Source organism: Arvicola amphibius, chromosome 9, assembly GCF_903992535.2.
Source record: "Arvicola amphibius chromosome 9, mArvAmp1.2, whole genome shotgun sequence".
Classification (NCBI taxonomy): domain Eukaryota; kingdom Metazoa; phylum Chordata; class Mammalia; order Rodentia; family Cricetidae; genus Arvicola; species Arvicola amphibius.
In genome coordinates, this window is record NC_052055.2 from 1,709,707 (window position 1) to 1,725,112 (window position 15,406).

The window sequence follows — 15,406 nt, forward strand, 5'->3', positions numbered from 1 at the left end:
TAAAGCTAACTTTTCATTTAAATGAATTTTTATTTATGACAATTCAAGTAAATACTATTACATTCCCATATACATACAAGTAATTTTATATGGGCTGAATGGGTTGTATTTCTATATGTAGGAATACATATGTATATATGTAACAACAATTTAAAAAAAGAGACCATGAATGCGAGACACAGCAAGGTGGGGGTATATAGGGAGGTTAGAGGGAAGGAAGAAAAGGAAGCTAGAAAATGATGCAATTATAATATACCCTCAAAAAATTTAAAGTATTGAAAAATTATTACACTGTAAAATACAAACTGATATGTTCCTGGTGTCTTCAACCAGTTCTAAAACCTAGTTTAAATCGCATGGTTTATTTCAAGAGGCGAACATTAGTGGACACCAGTTTTAAATTAAAAGATGATGAATTAGATCGTCTAACCCTTTGATCCTAAAATTCACTTGATTAACATCTTTCAAAGGTTTCGCTCTAGCGGTCCTTAGGCTCACTGACTATTCAAACACGTCTCTGAGCAGAAAGCCATCGGAGGCAAAATGACTTCCCCAGACCCCCAGACATAAGCATCAACCCAAACACATGTTTGGAGAACAATATATTTGTTGTTAATGTGAAGTAGCCAATTTTCCCTATACAATCTTCTAAGTAAATTACACTGAAAAAGAACAAATTACTGTGAGGAAAGGCTTTGTTTCCCAGAACTTTTTTTGGTGGGACATTTTTCCTTTTACCATATGCTTTAAACATCTTAATAAATTCCTATACGGTGACAAGAAACCACACACTGCACCTGTGCCTTCTATCTTAATTAATCCAATAAGTACAGGCCCGCTTGCTTTAATTTGTAAAGGAAATGATGGCATATTGAGTTTTAACTTAAGGATTAATTACCTAAATAAGCAGAATTAGCTTAATGTTTCAGTTGATTTTGCCTAGACATAACTATCAAAAAAATTCAGAAACTGTGCTTCAAATATCATACTGAGAACTACGAAAGCAGAAACTTTACCTTAGGTGGCTAAATGGTTTAAATTACACCTGAGACACCATGGAGTATCACCTTTGGCTCCTAGGGATTCAACAGATCAAGTTTTGCTGCCTACTAGTCTCGTTATTTTCTGTGGTACAGAAATACTTCTCTTTGAATGGAGGCTACTTTTCTTTCAAAACAGATTAAGATTCTCTTAAAAGTAAATGTACAGTGAAAACCCTGCACAGCTCCTACAGACCCAGACACTCACACGACACGACTCTGCACACACCGCTCCATCTGTGGGGCATGACTGCCAGCACAATTTCGTGAGCTGGCAAAGAATAGGCAAGAATTCTGCAAGTATTTTGAAGTGCAGGCTTCTCATTAATTTTAATTTCCTGTTGGCTCTCTAAGGAACGAGTGGGGAGCGAAAGCACAATGTCCCACGTCCACTGCAGCCCATGCCACATGGACACCTGTAATCATAAACTCTCCCAGCCATTCGCCCAACACTGGAGAGTTTATGAGTTTATTTCTTCTGTACCCCATAAAAATAAATCTAAAGCATCCACAGCTATCTTTTCATATTCTGTTAATACTCTTGCACACATCTGGAAAGAGTTGGCAATAATTATTTAATTAATGCAAAGCTAATTGATGACAATGTGCCTAAATACCCAATTAAAATGATTTCCTATACCAAAGAGGAGCTGGAAGGAATAGTCCTTCCAGTGTAAGAAAAGCTCTCAGGTACAATCTCTTTAGAAAGTAAGGACTCATCTACTCTTCCTCAGATATAGCACACGACTGCATGGAAAGACCTGGCTGAGAGCTGGCTCAGGCTTCTCCTCAAACTTTCTACAAGGTGGGCTCTGTTGCTGGCTTCTCCTGGGCTTTTAATGTCCACCCACCACAACCTCACCCCTCCACACTCCACCCCCACCCCCATCTCTTAAATACCCCATCACAACGCTGGCACGGGGCAAAGTCAAGGACCCTCCAAAAACACAGGAAGACCCTTTAAAGGCTCGTGGTGACTTCAGGGCTCATTCTTTTTCTGGGTTTGCCATTTTTTTACATTCTTCAGAAATGATTTATTTTGTTTGGTTTTCCTATAACCCAGTGGCTCTCAAACTTCCTAATGCTGAGACCCTTTAATATAAAATTCTTCATGTTGTGCTGACCCCCAACCATAAAACTATTCTGTTGCTACTTCCTAAATGCAATTTTGCTACTGCTATGAATCACAATGTAAACAGTTTTGGGAGACAGGTTTGCCAAAGGGGTCACAACCCATAGGTTAAGAACCATTGCTGTAACAAACTGACTTGCAAACCCAGTCATCAGGGGTAGAACTACAGAAGACTTAGGCCAGTTTGCACTCAGAGGAGACGGTTTGCTTGTTTTCTGCCATAATTATTTCAGTCTTTAGTCCCTCAGTACTGCCCTGGAGGATTCTTACAGGCCTTAGCTCAAAAGAACAACACAGACCAAGTAAATACTTAAGAATCAGAGTAATCAGGAATGCTAACTTACAATCAGTTTGGGCTAAAACCAAAAACTATATGACCTACTGAATTCCACTTACACTAGTAATTATTTTCAACCCAATTTCTTCCTTTAAAAACACTGGGACTAACAGATGGCTTCTAAATATTTGCTCTTATTCCAAAGTCTTTACATTACCAAAAATATGTCTATTTAATGTGAATGCTGCAACTTTTGAAAAACAAGATCTACATGTACTCTATTTAAACAATCTGGATGATGAGAATATTTTGGAAATAATTCTAACAAACCCCAAACATCAGGATGGTGCTAGAATAAGCAGATCTGCCTTTTATATATGTTTTAGGCATCTTCATAGACACACTCAAAACAGAACCCCCCTCTGCTTTTTAACAGAGTTAAAGTAATCAGTAATAAAAATACATTTTATCTCCCATCTTTATACAGTAACTTTCCAATTGGTCATGCCATAAGTTCTGTTGCTATCTTATTACATTCAAGAACACAATGAAACAGTTCACAAAAAAATCCAAAAGATAAATGCTGAAAGTTTAAAATACACAAATTACATTGCATATAGACTTTAAGACAAAGAAAAATGCTTCCTAGCACACCTGGGCAGCAGGTGCCTCTGAGAACAGCCCCACCCTTCAGGAATCCACTCTGAATATCAAGACTCAAAGTGCTCTCTTATTTCTTAAAAGGGCAGAAGGACAACTTCTAAGTCTTGAAAAACTGGGCCAACAGCCTTGGCTTGTTTAAAGCAACAGTCTATCAAACAGATACAGGAGCCTACAAGACTCAGCTCTCTTTTGGAAACAGCCTTGAAACATACCATACAGAGAGGACACGGGATCCTTAGCACACTCCCCACTCCAAGAAGTCACATACTTGAACACTCTGTATGAGACACATCAGAGAATGAATATGGCCAGATTCCCCTAGTGATCAGCAGCTGGGGTCAGGTGGAGTCTTTCTTGCCTTTAGTTGGCTCCCTTACACTGAGTGAAGCATTGTACCAAGCCACAGGGTCCACCCGTGCTTCCTCTGATTCTGTCACGCGTGGTCTTCTACCAAAACACAGGGTCCACCCGTGCTTCCTCTGATTCTGTCACGCGTGGTCTTCTACCAAACCACAGGGTCCACCCGTGCTTCCTCTGATTCTGTCACGCGTGGTCTTCTACCAAACCACAGGGTCCACCCGTGCTTCCTCTGATTCTGTCACGCGTGGTCTTCTACCAAACCATAGTGTCCACCCGTGCTTCCTGACGCTGTCACACGTTACCTCCTACCAAATGCACTTGATTCTCATCAACTCTTCACTCATCCCCAGGTGACCCCTCTTCTATTTATCCCTATTAATGTGCTCTTCTGAGGCTGCTACACACAGTTTTCACTCCTCAACGTGAGTAGAGTGTGGAGTGGCTGCAGATGGCAGGTGAAGCAGAGGCTGGGAGGGCAGAACTGTCCCGGTCACTCCCTCAATTCCTCTTAAAGGCTACACAGTCTGTGCAAGTAAGTGGAGAAATCATTCTGCAAGAGCTGGGTCCATTGTAAGCCCCGAAGTCTCTGTCTGCAAGAGCTGGGTCCATTGTAAGCCCCAAAGTCTCTGTCTGCAAGAGCTGGGTCCATTGTAAGCCCCAAAGTCTCTGTCTGCAAGAGCTGGGTCCATTGTAAGCCCCGAAGTCTCTGTCTGCAAGAGCTGGGTCCATTGTAAGCCCCGAAGTCTCTGTCTGCAAGAGCTGGGTCCATTGTAAGCCCTGAAGTCTCTGTCTGCAAGAGCTGGGAACATTGTAAGCCCCGAAGTCTCTGTCTGCAAGAGCTGGGTCCATTGTAAGCCCTGACGTCTCTGTAGGCTGAGGACACACCCGCCCCCCAGTCCTCCCTGATGTCTCCTACGCTGATGCAAGCTGCTTTATTTCTGTTATATTTAACTACTGTTTTATCCCAAGTCCTCACCTCACGACGTACTTTCTTGTCTTTTCCTATCAATCAACTCTACATGATAATCTTAACTGTGAGAAAGCTGTCCTGACGTGACAGGACGAACACCAGGGCTCTGTCAGAGCTAGGAAAGGTGAAAGCCCAAGGTCTGACTTCTAACAAAGCAGCAGGAAAAATAGGAATAGAAAATCAAGCTACCAATATTTCTCATTAATTTACCTTATAATACGCTAACTGAAAACTTGATTTTCTGTACTTGATTTTAGCCAAAAGGCTGAGAACACACACACACACACACACACACACACACACACACACACACATTTCTGTTTTCAGGGTTTTGCTGTCATTGTTGTTAAAGTTCGCTATTTCTTTGAGTTTAACTTCTCTACTGACTAGCGACACTGAGCACTTTTTAATATATTTGTCAGTACTTTATCTTCATTGGAGAAATTGCTACTTAGCTCCTTTATTCACTTTTGAAATAATTTTGTCCTTATTTATCATTATCATTAAAATCATTATTTAGTTGTTCATTTGTTTGTCAGATATTAACACATCACCAAATATGTAATCTGAATCCCCCCAATCCCCAATTTTGTGGGTTATTCTTCACTGAAATGATAGCTGACTATAATACGCACGTTTAGGTTATTCATTGGTTTATCTATTTATTGCTCTGCAGCTTGTTATTCTGCCATCATACCCAAGAAAAAAAGGAAGGAACTCAGTGTCAGGAATCTTCCTGCCTCTCCAGTTCCTCTATTTGCTCCTTTGATTGACTCTGGTTAATTTTTGTGCACAGAAGAAGGCAAGTGCCAGGCTTCATTCCCTTCTAGGGTTTATCCAGCTTTTCCTGTACCTTCTGTCAAAACAACTGCCCTCCTGGGCTGTATTTTGAACACTGCATGCCACTCAAAGTTGTGTGTGTTGAAGGGGTGGCACTATTGGAAGGATGGAAATGTGAGACATGAGGCCCAGTAGCAGTCTCACTGCCTCTGAGTCCCCGCACACCACCTGCTAACCCCACAAGAGATCTGAAAGCAATGTGTTTACCCGATCATATTCTGGAGCCTCTAAAACTGTGGGCTCAAATACATTCCTTCATGTTATAAGCCATTCCCTCAGGTACTCTGACAAAGTGGTCAAAGCTGCCGTACACAGCACTCTTGGCACCATCGTCAAAACCATCCTGAGGGCACACGAGGGATTAGCTGGAGGCTCCTCACCACTAGAGGGCGCGTTCTTCAGCCGTCACGCCAGCACCACAAAGCTCTCACTCGGTGCAGTGCCTTTGCTTCTCTGACTTTCTTTTCAAAGCTAGCTTAACGTTTAATGGCCCTAGAATTTAGGATGAATTTTTCTGCTTCTCTAAAAAGTGTTGTCATAGTTTGAATGGAGAACATTGAATCTGCAAACCCCCTAAGTCTTCCAACAATGAACAGGAAACACCGTCTCATGCGCTGCTCTGCTCTACTTTGAGCGGCACCTTGAAGTCTTTGGTGCACAAGCCTCTCACTGCCTGACATTATTCTAAGAGAAGCACGGCTTCTGTTCTCCCGCATCCAGAGGCCTCCACTGCTGCACACACCATCTACGTGTAGTAAATGGAGAGCCTAAGGGTGTGTGGTGTGGAACCATGGGGTCTGCCAGAAACCTACACAGATCAGTTTAGAGGCCATTCAGCTGCCTTGGTCACAGTGATAAATTCCTGAAGTCACTTGAGAAACCTAGGTGAGACCTACAGATAAATCATATAACGAAGCCAGCCACACCGCTAGTCTACAAAATGACAAGCAAATAAAGCCAGGCCTGGGGCGCAGTTCTCAATCCCCAGGACCCATACAGTGGAGAAAGAGAACTGACCATTACAGAGTATCCTGTGATATCTAGACGTGCATGGGACACACGCATGCCCAAACACGGGACACATGCATGCCCATACATGGGACACACGCATGCCCATACACGGGACGCATGCATGCGCATATACGGGATGCATGCATGCCTATACAGAAGACGCATGCATGCCCATACACAGGACGCATGCATGCTCATACATGAGACACACACATGCCCATGTACAGGACACACGCAAGCCCATACATGGGACACACGCATGCCCATACACCAGACACATGCATTCCCATACAGACATACAAGCATAAACATAAATAAATGTGATCTTAAAACATCTGAAGTCACTAGGCTGGAGGATGGTTCTGAAGACTACTGAAGCAATACTAATCCATCCTACTTGCTAATCCTTATCTGTGGTATTTATCCACCACCCATTATGTGCTCATTTTAAACCATCCAAGAGGTTAAGATTCATTCTGAAACAAGGCAGAATTCTTTGATGCTAAGTATTCTACATTATTCATCATGCTCATGAATTATTTACAGTTAGAATGTCAGCAATCTAAATAATTTATGTATTTTTAAAGTAAATGGCTTAAAATGAAATCTTACCAGAACAAAAGAAATATATTTTGTTTTTCTAAGTTCTATAATGTTGAAAAATGGTGAACAGTACTGTAGTTTTCAGGATGACCCATGGGCCACAGTGTTGATATTTACTAGTAATTATTACTAAATTTATTGAGGAGCGATTTTTAAAACTTTTTTAAAAGATTTATTATGTATACCGTGTTCTGCCTGTATGGAGTCTGCAGGCCAGAAGAGGACACCAGATCTCATTGTAGATGGTGGTGAGTCACTATGTGGTTGCTGAGAATTGAACTCAGGACCTCTGGAAGAGCAGCCAGTGCTCTTACTTGCTGAGCCATCTCTCCAGCCTGAGATTTTTAAATATTAATACCTCATATGAAAAAAACCTCAAGTAATGAAGACATTTAGGAGAAAAGCTTTCAAAACTAAAAATATTTTTAATCCCAGGACAGCAAAACAGCCTAGTGGGTAAGGGCCCAGGGGGTGAGGGCCCAGGGGGTGAAGGCCCAGGGAGTAAGGGCTCAGGGGGTAAAGACCCAGAGATCCAAGTACAAACCTCAAAAGTCACATGTGAGAAGTGAGAACCAATTACTGCCTTCTCGTTTCTAAACCCACACCTATATATACAAACATATACAAAATATACACAACACATATACACACATACATACTCAAAAATAAAAGTGATTCTAAAAGGCACTAATTTAAAATAATTATAATCCCAAATCATTTATCATGACATTTAAAATGGGCTAATACTAATTAAATCACTTAAAATTTTAAGATATGTATCATTTACATTTTATTTGATTATAAGTATTATGTCTACTAAAATATAATTATAAATGATTATAATTTTATTTGGAGAATAACCATTCCTGAATACTTTGTAGACGTGACAAAGCATTTAATAACTTCCTGAAGCAAAATTCTACTGCATTTTTTTTTTTCATTAAAGAATTCATCATGAGAATTTAGTCTTTCAAGTTCTGGAAACAAATGCATTAAAATGATTTATCTGTATTCTTTGCATTCTTTAAAGAAACAAATAATAGTGAACCAAGTAGAAGAAATAAAGAAAATGAAACAAAATACACACTAGGACACAGATTCACACTGAAGCTCCCTGTCACCAGACAGATTCACACTGAAGCTCCCTGTCACCAGAGATTCACACTGAAGCTCCCTGTCACCAGACAGATTCACACTGAAGCTTCCTGTCACCAGACAGATTCACACTGAAGCTCCCTGTCACCAGACACAGATTCACACTGAAGCTCCCTGTCACCAGACACAGATTCACACTGAAGCCCTGTGTACAGACATAGTTTTAATACAGAAACCAAGTAGAGTTAACACATCAGTTAGTTTTCAGTGTCTAGGCCATGAGATATAGAGTCCATGTACACGTCATGTTAGAGTACATTTGACTCTACATGGTTTGATAACTGAAATAGTTATCATGTACAGTATTTGAGGGCCTATATGTTTCTAAATTTGAGTTGATTTATTTAGCAGTATTTACATTTTGCTGTAAGTACAGCTCTACAAGTAAGCTACAATTAAAGCCATAGCTATGGTTACACATTAATACACAGTCTATAATTTATAGACATACAGTTAATATTCATGAACTATGTTTCTCTATGTGATAAAAAATCTAGAAAGAAGAAAGAAAATGTACTTACAAAGTCAAAGTCTCCATCTTGAGGGACTCTCCAGTCATCAGGAAACACACTCTGTGACACAGGGCAGGGCTCACGCACATTCTGATTGCAGTTCTCATGACTTTTGTTCTTGAAGTCCTGCTTATCAAAGTAGTCCATGAAAGATGGTCGTTGTACTTGGGGTGATGTGGCATTTCCTTAGGCAAAGAAATACAGAAGGAGGGTGTAAGCTCTAACATTTTAAGAAGTATAGTATTTATTGAAATGGGGAATTATTTTCAGTAAGTCATACAATAAATTTATTCTGGTCAAAGTCAAGGCCAACACAGTTCCTAAATTTAAATGAAAAATGTGTCCAGACCATATAAATATGAAACAAGTGCATAAAGACCCCAAATACTCCTGACTATAAAAACACTTCATTATTTTAATGAAATCTTTATCATAATTTTATTATGAATAATACCAGTGTCAAGGACAGGACATTTTAAATATTTCTCTTCTATTCACATTTGTTTGTGCTGATAATCACAGACATTTAAACTGCTCAGAAACCGACTGCTTCCCTGGAAGTCATCTCGCTGAGTCCCTGCTCCTGGGGCTCCTATGGCTTTGCCTGTCTCCCCAGGCCATTTCTTTAGCTCAGACTGCCCTCGGTTCTGGGTCCAGGTTTACAGTTGCCGGCCATCACAGCACTTAGTGCAGACGGACCTCTGAGGCCAAGCGCAAGACGGTTCCCACCAAACCCTCAGCTCGCCCCACCTCTGCCAGACAGCAAGGGGGCTGAGAATTAATTCAGACTCTCCTCTTCCCAACACAGATCCCAAAATTGTTTTAACAGAGGTGTTTAAGTTTCCCTATCTTTGATACTTAGTCTCTAGGCATTTTTTTTTTTTTTTTGCCTACTCCATAAAAAAGGGGACTGAGGGTGCTACAGCCCCAATGACTGGGCTTCTGGGAACCCGATGGTGACTGTACTGTGACTTTCTAAATACAAACAAACTGTATCTTTTTGCTGCTTGGAATCCTTTGATAGCTAATTTTTTATATTGAACAATTACAGTAAAAAACAAACATTTAGAATAACTTTTTTTTTTTAAAATCTTGTAGTTAAGGTCTTGATCAGTAGTTTCTAAACTGGATTCCTTAAAGCCCTAGGGCTTCAAACATTGCTCATGAGACCACCAAGAAGGCATTCTCATCTAACTCTGCAGGTACAAAGTGAGCTGCCTTCCTTTACAGAAGGAATTCCTGGAGCGGGGACAAGAGGCTCAGCTTTGCCCTGTCCCTTGTACTAACTCATGTTCCAAGTGAGCTCCCGTCACACACTGGTGGCTCAGACATCAGAAGACCCGGGGGTCTCTTCCGTCTTTGCTGTTTTGTTTTCTCAGATGAAACAGCCCAGGTCTGCTCCTGTCTCACGTTCCTCAGCCTCACCCCATTCTGTTCCCCGTCTACAGTGTCCCCACGGGACAGTACTGGATTTATCTCTAGACCTCATCTTTAAAACACATATTTTTAGAATTTCCAGAATTAAAATGTAGTTTCTACTGCAATCTCTTACTACAGACTAGGATATATATACACATACATCACCTCAGTCTCAAGTTACAACTCATTTTATGAGAACAGAGGAAAATAACACATTAAGACTACATTTGTACAAATTCTCGACAACATACTTGAGAAAATGAAAACACAAAATGAGAGTTAAGGATGTAACAGAGAAACCTTTTGCTTAGTATTCTTTCCTCTCTCCCTTCTTCATTGCTCTTACTAAGTGTGTGTGTGTGTGTGTGTGTGTGTGTTGCTAGGGAGCAAGTGCACGACATCATATATGTTAGGTATGTACTTGACTATGTATACCCCTAGCCCAAGAAGAGAAATTCTGTAACGGAATTATATGTATAGTTGTAAGCTCTGATTTTCATCACATGCATAGACATTTGGGGACTTTAACAGGAAACAGCAAAGGATCCTGGACCCGAGGAGGGAAGTGATCCCTGCGGGTAGAACGTTACTGGGAAAGTAAAACCTGCAAAGACCAAGCTGGTGCTTGGTGAACTCGGGATCCTCCTGCGTTAGCCTCAGAGTGCTGACTGCATTCTTTACAAGTAAATTAAGTATGTACAAGAGCTTTGGCAACATACACACACACACACACACACACACACACACACACCTTCAAAACTACTAAGGAAACAGTACCCCCTGAACAGCATCCCTCTCAAATGGCTCCTCTTCCCCACGCTGGCAGGAGTGCACTGCTCTCACCTGGCCCTACCACAGATATTCTAGTCATGGTTTGTGCTTCCTCTCAGGACACATGGAACGCCTTTCAGAAACCTTACCAATACTTAAGGGTCTTTTAGAATACAAGTGATTCCCTTTGTGTGGGGGGGGCATGAGTGAGTGCATGTGTTGAGGGGAGCTCGGAGCTAAACCCAGGGCTTTGCACATGCATTGTATCACTGAAAGCCACACCTCCAGCACACTGTAACTCCTGATTCAGATCTTTATATCTGAGAAATGGGATGGATGGAAGACCAATGTTTCCTGTGAGAAACTGGTATTAACGAAGCAGCTACCAATATGACCTACATAAGCAAGAGCAACAGCACAGGCTTGGAAGGAAGAGAAGAGCATGCATAAGCATCTGAGGTTAATAATGCCTTGTCATAAAATTACCCAAAGGAAAAACCTAATGGAACAGGAACAGACTGCCTTCTTTTATTTGAGTTGAATTTTAGACATTTGGTGACTCTGCAAAGATTATTGGAAAACATAAATCTTTTGTGAAAAAAAGTCTTAAAAACTAAAAGCAAGAATACAGTAGGAATTTCCTTTCATGGAAGAGTAGAGGAAAGGCAGAAGAAAAGCCAACACTGTCTTCTGTAGTAAGTCAGAGAATCAAAAGCTCAATCAGATATAAGCCATGGCAAGAGAAACCATAAGGGCTGAGTGATCCTCGGGGCTCTATAACAAAGAGGGGAACTCCTCAGAACTGTCTCCAGCCACAGAGGGTGGGACTGAGCCAGCATCATCTCTGTCAGGAGCTCTTGCCCTAAGAGCCCCTTTCTCGCCTGCAGCCCTTCCTCCACATTTAGGGTGAGACCTCTTCTGGCAGTGATTAGGTGACACAATTCTGACGTAAAATTGTATAAGAGCTTCCAACGGGTATTGAGCTGGTACCTGCATGGAGCCTTCACCCCTACATTCTGGTCTCTTTGGTATGGGAAGGTACAGAAAGAGAAACCAGGACACCAACCCAGCCATAAACCCTCGATCTGGTCAGTCTGCACCATGTGCTGGGGCAACCATGGCATAGAATGGTGGGAGTGGTCAATCAAAGTCTGGTTTAACTTGAGGCCCAGGCCATATGAGGGAGCCCAAGCTCTGGATGGACACGGACAGAGACTGGCTAGTCTAGAAGCCTAGGGTAGAACCGACAGAACTGGCAGAAGAAAAGAAACCAATAAAAATGATTCTTAATGCGATTCTACTATACTCATTCATACATGGATGCCTTGTCCAGTCGCCACTGAAAAGCCTTCCTCTGGTAGCTGAAGGGAGCAGGTGCAGAAACCCACAGACAGACATTATAAGGAGAGAGTCTAAATTGAAGATCTCCAATTGGGTCCCACTCTCCAAGCTTGTGGAGCCCTGTGGGAGAGCAAAGGAAGACTGTAACAATCAGAGGGAATGGAGGATACCAGGAGAACACAGGCGACCACACCAACTAAACAGGGCTTGCTCACAGGGGTCACAGAGACACAGTGGCAATCATGGAGCCTGCATGGGTCTGCCCTCTGTTTTCTGCATACATGGTGCGGTTGTGTATTGTGGGGGCTTTTGTAGGACACCTAACAGTGGCAGTGGAGGTTTCTATGGCTCTTTCACCTCCTCTTGGGACCCTTTTCTTCCTAATGGGTTGCCTAGTACAGCCTAGATTGGAGCATTTATGCCTAATCTTATTGTATCTCGTAATGCTATGTTTGGTTGATATCCGTGGGAGGCCTGCTCTTATCTGAAGGGAAACTAAGGAGGAAAGACTGTGGTTAGGACATATTATATAAGAGAAGAATAAAAAGAAAAAGGAAAAGAAAAAAAAGAAAATGGTTGAATACTACTGTCCCCTAAAATTTCTGTTTAGCTGAGGACATAGAACTTCCACAAGCTGAGAGCATTAAAGAAATTAAACAATGCTCACCGGAATCATCAATGGGTCAAGGAAAAAATAAAGGGGAAAATTAAAGACTTCCTAAAAATTAATAAAAATGACCACACAACATACCCAAATTTATGGGACACAATGAAAGCAGTGTTAAGAGGCAAGTTCATAGCACTAAATGCCAACATAAAGAAGCTGGAAAAATCCCACACTAGTGAATTAACAGAACATTTGAAAACTTTAGAGCAAAAAGAAGCAAACTCACCTAAGAGAACTAGACAGCAGGAAATAATCAAATTGAGAGCTAAAATCAACAAAATAGAAACAAAGAAAACAATACAAAGAAACAATGAGTCAAAGAGTTAGTTCTTTGAGAAAATCAACAAAATAGACAAGCCTTTATCCAAACTAACCAAAATGCAGAGAGAGAATATCCAAATTAACAAAATCAGAAATGAAAAGGGGGACATAACAACAGACACAGAGGAAATATAGAGGATCATCAGGTCATATTTTAAAAACCCGTACTACACAAAATTGGAAAACTTAAAGGAATTGGACAACTTTCTGGATAAATATCACTTACCAAAATTAAATCAAGACCAGATAAACAAGTTAAACAGACCTATAACTGTTGAAGAAATAGAAACAGTCATCAAAAGTTTCCCAACCAAAAAAGGCCCAGGGCCAGATGGTTTCAGCTTAGAATTCTACAAGACTTTCAAAGAAGAACTAATACCAATACTCCTCAAATTATTCCACACAATAAAAACAGAGGGAACATTGCCAAACTCTTTTTATGAGGCTACAATTACCCTGATACCCAAACCACAGAAAGACATTACTAAGAAAAGAGAATTACAGGGCTGGAGAGATGGCTCAGTGGCTAAGAGCATTGCCTGCTTTTCCAAGGGTCCTGAGTTCAATTCCCAGAAACCACATGGTGGCTCACAACCATCTGTGATGGGGTCTGGTGCCTTCTTCTGGCCTGCAGGTATACACACAGACAGAATATTGTATACATAATATATTTTAAAAATAGTAAAAACAAAACTTAAAAAAACTAAAAAATAAAGATATGTGCCACTACTGTTTGCATAAACAAAAACAATTTTCAAAAAAGAAAGAGAATTACAGATCAATCTCACTCATGAACATTGATGCAAAAATACTAAATAAAATACTAGCAAATCAAATCCAAGAACACATCAGAACCATCATCCACCATGACCAAGTTGGCTTCATCCCACAGATGCAAAAAATGGTTCAATATATGAAAATCTGTCAATGTAATCTACCATATAAACAAGCTGAAAAATAAAACCACATGGTCATCTCATTAGATGCCAAAAAAGCATTTAACAAAATACAACATCCCTTCATGATAAAGGTCTTGGAGACAGCAGGGATACAAGGAATATACCTAAACATAATTAAGGCAATATACAGCAAGCCAACATCAAACTAAATGGAGAGAAACTCCCAGAGAAATCAGGAACAAGACAAGGTTGTCCACTCTCTCCATTATCTATTCAATATAGTTCTTGAGGTCCTAGCTAGAGCAATATGACACCAAAGAGAAATCAAGGGGATACAATTTGGAAAAGAAGAAGTCAAATTCTCACTGTTTGCTTATGATATGATAGTTTATGTAAGTGATCCCAAAAATTCTACCAAGGAGCTTCTACAACTCATAAACACTTTCAGCAATGCAGCAGGAAACAAGATTAACTCTAAAAAAATCAGAAGCCCTCATGTGCACAGATGATAAAAGGGCTGGGGAAGAAATCAGAGAATCAACACCCTTCACAATAGCCACAAATAGCATAAAATATCTCAGGGTAACTCTAACCAAACAAGTGGAAGACTTGTATGACAAGAACTTTAAATCTTTGAAGAAAGAAATTGAAGAAGACACCAGAAAGTGGAAAGATCTCCCATGCTCTTGGGTAGGCAGAATTAACATAGTAAAATTGGCAATCGTACCAAAAGCGATCTATAGATTCAATGTAACGCCCATCAAAATCCCAGCAAAATTCCTCAAAGACCTCGAAAGAATGGTCTTCAACTTAATTTGGAAAAGCAAAAAACCCAGGATAGCCAAAACAATCCGGTACAATAAAGGAACTTCTGGAGGTATCACAATCCCTGACTTCAAACTCTACTACAGAGCTACAGTACTGAAAACAGCCTGGGATTGGCATAAGAACAGACAGGAAGACCAATGAAACCAAATAGAAGACCCAAACATCAATCCACACATCTTGGAAAAGATGATCTTTGATAAAGAAGCAAAAAAATATCAAATGGAAAGAAGAAAGCATACTTAACAAGTGGTGCTGGCATAACTGGATATCAACATGTAGAAAAATGAAAATAGACCCATATTTATCACCATGCACAAAACTAAAGTCCAAATGGATCAAAGACCTCAACATAAAGCCAGTCACACTGAACCTTATAGACGAGAAAGTGGGAAGTACACTTAAACACACTGGCACAGGGAACCACTTCCTAAATACAACCCCAGCAGCACGGACACCGAGAGAAACAATTAATAAATGGGACCTCCTGAAACTGAAAAGCTTCTGTAAAGCCAAGGACATAGTCAACAAGACAAAATGACAGCCTACAGAATGGAAAAAGATCTTCACTAACCCCACATCAGACAGAAGTCTGATCTC

At 40.6% G+C, this 15,406-nt stretch overlaps 1 protein-coding gene across 1 annotated transcript in view; it reads right to left on the reverse strand.

The window, feature by feature from the left end:
* Stk3 (serine/threonine kinase 3) overlaps positions 1 to 15,406 on the reverse strand; it is a 212,939-nt gene that overhangs the window by 44,820 nt on the left and 152,713 nt on the right. The window contains exon 10 of the mRNA XM_038342570.1: positions 8,573 to 8,748. Within this exon, the coding sequence (XP_038198498.1) occupies positions 8,573 to 8,748 (176 nt within the window). The remainder of the gene's footprint in view (positions 1 to 8,572; positions 8,749 to 15,406) is intronic.